Source organism: Cloeon dipterum, chromosome 4, assembly GCF_949628265.1.
Source record: "Cloeon dipterum chromosome 4, ieCloDipt1.1, whole genome shotgun sequence".
Classification (NCBI taxonomy): domain Eukaryota; kingdom Metazoa; phylum Arthropoda; class Insecta; order Ephemeroptera; family Baetidae; genus Cloeon; species Cloeon dipterum.
In genome coordinates this window covers 34,753,866-34,760,127 of record NC_088789.1, presented here as the reverse complement: position 1 = coordinate 34,760,127, position 6,262 = coordinate 34,753,866, and the positions used below count along the sequence as shown (strand labels likewise).

At 41.8% G+C, this 6,262-nt stretch overlaps 1 protein-coding gene across 1 annotated transcript; it reads left to right on the top strand.

Annotated features, from left to right (window-relative positions):
* The first annotated feature begins 621 nt into the window (after window positions 1-621).
* LOC135944183 (uncharacterized) lies at window positions 622-1,725 on the top strand. The gene is made up of 6 exons (XM_065490972.1): window positions 622-678; window positions 753-805; window positions 863-972; window positions 1,037-1,241; window positions 1,302-1,436; window positions 1,490-1,725. The coding sequence occupies exons 3-6, from the start codon at window positions 968-970 to the stop codon at window positions 1,682-1,684; spliced, it is 540 nt and encodes a 179-aa protein (XP_065347044.1). The 5' UTR covers window positions 622-678; window positions 753-805; window positions 863-967; the 3' UTR covers window positions 1,685-1,725.
* Window positions 1,726-6,262: the final 4,537 nt, after the last annotated feature.

The following is a 6,262-nucleotide window of genomic DNA, read 5'->3' as shown; positions in this document are numbered from 1 at the left end:
ATTGAAGTTGAAAGGATTTGGAAGGAATTGGAACTGGATTATCAGACATAAATTGATGTTATACGGATTTGAGTATGCCCTGTCACTTTTAGAATCTATATATTCACTGTTAATTTGGATGCTTACCCCTAGTTGGGTTCGATTGAGGAAGATATTCTCCGGTTGCTCGAGCACATGAAAGCGTACGTTGTTTCTACGTTTCTAGAAACTCAAAGAACTTTCAAGGAACTCAAAGATGAGGGCGTGGTCAAATGTGCTAGTTGAGCTTGAGATGTTGTGGCGCTGCAGTGCAGAGCGTGAGTCCCCATCCAGATTCTTTTATTTAGATTTTACGCAGTACATATATGATTTTCACTTTTCACACGGTATTTAGAATGATAAAAGCGATGCGATATATATGGCAGAACAAAGAAGGCGCCAATCTAAACGCGTTTTCCTCATAAATGCATAATCAAACTTTTTAATTGAGGAAAATGAGAGAGACACGCAATTTGTATCAAGAAGGAAAAAGGATGAAAAAGTGTCTGCGCGAGATAATCAAATATAACGCGTCTTCCTCATATTGTTCTGGCTGCTTTATAAACTGGAGGAAAGGAAACTTACTGTCAGGGTACATCAAAATGCCGTGCTTGAAGGTTCTTCTCGCTGTCAGCGTGCTCGTCTGCTGCACATTTTTAGGTTCGTATATATCCTTTGAAATAAGAATTTTATACCTTATATGTTTGATGGTTTGTTTGTTTGTTGTTTTGCAGCGGCTGAGGGTCAAAACATCTCGGTAGTGGATCCGTCCGTCTATCCCTATTTGGTATATATTTTATCATTATTCCTCAACCCGATCTGTTTATTTTACCCCTTTAAAAAGGTGAAGTTGGATTTACTGATTAATGTGGAATGGGATGATATTGACTCTGAGGCGGGCTTGTTGATCAGCAGCCAGTATATTCTTACGTCAAGTCGCGTAAAGGGGATGAAGTCAGTATTTTTCATTCTTTATCTTTTCTTCAAAAGAGTTTTCATGCATTTTTCGTTGTCCTAGGCACTCGGAAATCACGGTTATAGACCAGCTGGAGAACGCACATCGCGTAGAAAAAGTAGCCGGGATAGTAAACGACAATTTTTTCTACTTGAAAGTTTGTAAAAAGATGAGTGGAGAAAAATATTCATTTCAAGAGTCGAAATTCTACGATCTCTCCGCCGACACTCCAAACGCAGAGCTGCTTTATTACGATTACTCGTCGACAGTGAGTTGACTTTCATATAGTTAATTTAATTTCTGTTCTAAATTAACTGTCCCATCGCAGGGCGGTGTATTGAATAAATTCGCCGATGTTACGGTGATGAGCAAAGACAACTGCTCCGCCTCCTTCAACCAGTCGATCAGCGATACCGATGTTTGCATCTACAATCTAGAAAGCACATTCCCAGAATTTTGCTTGGTTCGTAAATTATTTTATATTTGTGCTAAACAAACTTTCGCTTTTGTTTTCAGTCTTTTAGTGATGAGTTCGTTGGTTATATTAACCGAAATCCGTTTATCGCAATCAATGGACAGATGCATGGCTTTCTCAGTATTTATAGCTGCGATTCTCAGAGCTTCGTGAGCGACAGTGACTGGACGTTCACAAATATCGCCCACTTCCGCTCAAACATCATTGCTGAGCTCCCAGAGGTGGATAATGTTTGATATCTAGTTTGTATTAATGGAAATTAAATACAAACACACAATATAAATAAGGATATTTTTTTCCCTGCTCTACATTGATTCTGATTTAATTTTTTAAATTAAAATATTGTTCTGTCAGATGCCCTGATAAAAAAAACCGACGAGCGTAGTGCTTTGAAAAATTTGTCAGAGGTGGCGGTGCGGTGTAAAAACACGCATGGCCGCCGCACAAGCTGATAGCCAGACAAAAAGAGATAGCATTTTGTCGTCACACACGCAAAGTCGTGCAGACCAGAGGATTTTAATGCAGAATATAAAAAGACAGATTGCCACGGTCCATGCGATTTCTTGAGATGTTCAGATTCGCGTGGCCAAAATTATCCTCAGCGTGTTCCTTTGCGACAAACTGCTCACACGTAATAATTGATAATATTGTTTGGTGATTTATAAATAATTATAGCAAAACGTTGTGAGTTTGGCATACTTATCGACAATTTCCAAATTATTTTTCCGAGAACTGTAGTTTTTATGAATGATTTTCCTTGCTTTTTTGCTCATTTCACACCTTTTTTTTCACAATTCGAGAAAAATAAATCATTTTTCCTATTTCCTATCCTAAATTCCACATTAAACTACATTTTACAAATGTCTCAAGGATAAAACTCGAGATTTGAGTTTCTGTCTGTCAACTTGTCAATTTCCCCGGTGAGATCACTCGCTGCAGTGGATTGAAATTTAGCAGGCGGTCGGCACGTCGGCAGCCTTTCTACGCTGCTCGTTGGTGCGGACGAGAGTGAAATAAAGCACATTTAAAAAATCTCAAACGCGGTTTCGCATTATTGTTCGTCAATTAGAATTAAGAGAAATGGCTATCGCTTCATGCGCGGTTGGTGGTCAGAGCAGGCCGTCCGAACAAAAATTATTTATTCAGAATTAACCCCTGCTTGGCAGAGTAAATGTCCCGTTGTGTAGATTATTCGGGGTTCCGAAAAACCATTTTTTATAAATGCATATTTATTTCCCTACCCAATTGGATTTTATTTAACTGGGTTTTCAGGGGTTTTCAGATTTTCTGCACTTCCTCATGAACGACGACGCAACTCACTCCCGTTGCCCCTGGGCTCGCCAGTTATATGCATTGTGCAAAAAATGGCACACGCCAACCAATTTATTAGCGCTGCTTCTTGGCGAGTATAAATCGGGAAATATTAACTCTCGTGATATTAGTTATTGAATGAAGATAATTGAGGATGATTCGAGGATTTAAACAACATTTTCTCCATTGCAGCAGCTGCAGTGTGTTTTAGATCGACAAAATTTAGGCTGCCGCCGCGAGTGAGTGAGTGTGTGAGTTTAGCAGCGACACACGAGAGGTCCTATAAAAACTACAGCGAGGCGCACGCACACACCAAAGACTAGCAGACCCGTTTTTTCCTGGCTTCTTGGAGGAAATTAATTCGACTGCGCGCCACGGTGAGCCCTCGAGCAAGAGCAGCCAGCCGCAGTTAAAAGATTAAATGACATAAACTGCAATCAAACCTCTGATTTTAATATTTGCACGAATTTGTATTTATCATCTCAAACATTTGCTAAATAGAATTATCTTGTTGCTTCACAACCAGGCTTAATTTTTAATAAATTTTTCCTGTCGGACGGACTAATAACAAGTATGTTGGAAGTGCTTTTAAAACATTGTCGTAGGTGGTGGAGGAAAAACTCGCATGGCCGCCGCGCAACCTGATTGGCTGTCAAAAAGATAACACGCACCGCACATTCCGTCCACTTTGTCACGCGGAATAAACGATGGATTTGTGGGAATTATGTTTTCCTATTGGTCGTTTCGATAGCGAGCTCTCGATTAATTCAAAATGGTCTGCAGCGTGTTATTCTCGCATTTGACATAACTCCGATTAATTTTTATTAATCACGCACTCAGAAATAAATCCATAAAAATTACTCGCACGGGGAGGGAAAGTTCGACGCGTCGGCAGGTCGTTCCAGGGTTGGCAGACCCTGAATCGAAAGGCGCTTCGGCCGAAAGCGGAAAAAAATCGTCGCAGGACACGCCCCTCGATAATTCTCGCTCTCACGTAGAAATTAATCTGTGTGTCCACTTCGGAAAAAGACGCGAGTTGTCCGGGTGTGTCGAATGGCAGCACATTTTCCACAATTTTTCCATTGCCCTCTCTTTTCAATTCGCACACCTGGCTTTACCCTGGTCAGGTAGGCGCCGCCAAACTCTCGCGCTCGCTCGATTTCTTTGTGCGGACGTCGCGCTCCCATGTGCACGCCGATTCCTTCTGCGATTTTTCCAAGCCCGCCGCACGAGTGATTCCTGGCTGGCTGTTTGCCAAAACGATTTTGTTAAACAATTTCCTGCCTATTAGCGGTTTTACTGGAGCTTAATTCAACATATGAGCGGTCATTTGGTACATTTTTTAAAATTTATGCTTATGTGTTGACATTTTTCGCTTCTGCGCACGTCCACGTTGGATCTGCTCCAAAGAAATTGATTCGCGCCAATGAAACTACCAATTCGTTTACATGTTATTTAAAATAAAGCGTAACATGTGTGTCACAGGGTCAAGCGCACAGCACAAAAAGCGACGCCTTTTATCGCAGCAAGCAGCTCGCTGGCGCGGTCGCTGCGGCGCCAATGAAAAATATAAAGTGAGCATTCAAGCGCTAATTGTTTTTTTTTTATTTTAGAACCACCCCTTCCTCTTGCGGAGTATTTTTCCCGTATTTTAGGGTGTGTAAAACATTCTCATGATCATGTTTGATAATTTTTTTCGTTAAATTAACGCATGCGCGGCCGCCACGCAACCTGAAAGCGAGACAAAAAGATAGAATTGTCACTCATACGCACATGTTCCGTGTGCACACTCATAATATTATTTTAGAACAGGTAAATTCATTAATTGACTCCTTTCTTGCAGAGTTTCTATCCCGTATTTTTTAGTGTGGAAAATATTCTAACGATTTTGGATTAATTTATTTTTTAATCTGTATTTAAACTGACGCTGATTCCATCGCCTAAAACCAATTAGATAATTAAAAGAGATTTTTAATTTTGTTAATGCAACGCAAATGAGCAGAAGAAGGAACCGACCAACACACCGACCGACACACCGACCGACACTCGCTGCTGTGCTATTTTATCAACGGCCAGCGGCAGATAACGCTGCACACACAAATAATGGCTATGTGAGGAAGGTGGTTCTGTGACAATAAAAAATATTGGAAATGTTGAAAACAAATTAATCTGCGACAGGAGAAAAAGCCGATGAAGCGGTGCATCCCGTCCGAGTACTCGTTGCAGCTCTGCGCGGGGGTAAAATAAAGTGATAAGATAAAAATTTGAGATGAACAGCACCGGCAAAACCGCAAAGAAAAAAACAGTTTTAATTTTCCTATGGATAGATTTGAAGCTCATTTTTTCTTTGCTGCGTGCGTGCAGAAAATCTAAAAGCAAAGAAAATATTCGCGGAACGGCCGTGTGCTTGGACGGCCCGGCGGAGCATTTCGCGGGTCCAGCAAAGAGCAAAAAATCGAAGCAGGAGGTGGGCTGCGTCAATGCGGCTCGGAAAATATCACGAAAATTAGAAAAACAATTGCCGCGAATGCCAAATCCGCAAAAGCCGAGGCAGAGGCGCCGACAAAACCACGTACAAACAGTCCTCAGGTGACGCGACCTGAGCAAGGGGTGAAAAATCGTCGCCAAGTATCGTCAAATGAGCTCGAAACTGCAGAAAATACATTAAAATTCGTCCTGGGAAAGGGGTACCCTGAAAAAAGGTTGTTAGGGCATCCCAGGTAAAAGTCGATAAAAAGATCTATCCAACGAGGGTTCGTGGTCGACGATCGGATGAGCAGCCGAATTTTTACGAAAATAAAACCATTTTTGCAACACCTCCGCGCGTGCAAATATGGAAAAAACGCGTTCAATTATTTTTAGCAAAGTCGCAATGATTAAACTCGAGATCTGAGTCTGCTTCAACGCCGGGGGGTGTGAATCAATCGCCGAAATGGGAAGAAATAGCCCGGAGGGTCGGCCGCGCCCATGCAGTGCCGCGCCGGTTGTCGTTGCGTGCGCGACGAAAGTGCAAAAGCAAATGCCGACTTTTTAAAAATGCGCCGTAAGTCGCCTTTGGGCCGGAAAAATCTCAAACTCGGTTTTTCGTCATTTTTCGTCAATTTCAAGAGGATGGGGTAGTAATCGTGGCCGAATTAAATTTCTAACTAATTAAATCCCAAAATTCTCATTTCCCATGTTATGCTTACGGGAAAACGAAAAAATCACGTTTTTCAAGTTTAAAAATTATTTCCTCTTAGGATTTCGATCCTATCGCCTCAAATTCGGTCTCAAAACGATCCCAGATAAACTGCGCATTGATTAACATTTCCCTTATTCTTAAAATTTGCCCAGGGCCATCACAATACCTGACGAAAAGTAGAAACGGGCTAATTTGCTCCGTTGATAAGTCGTGCGCTATTGTTCCGATTTTGGATTTCCGCACACCGTTAGCTTTGTCTCGGCGAGCACTAACCGAATCTAGAGGTTCAAGCCCCCGGGACCCATAGGGCCCCCACGCGGGA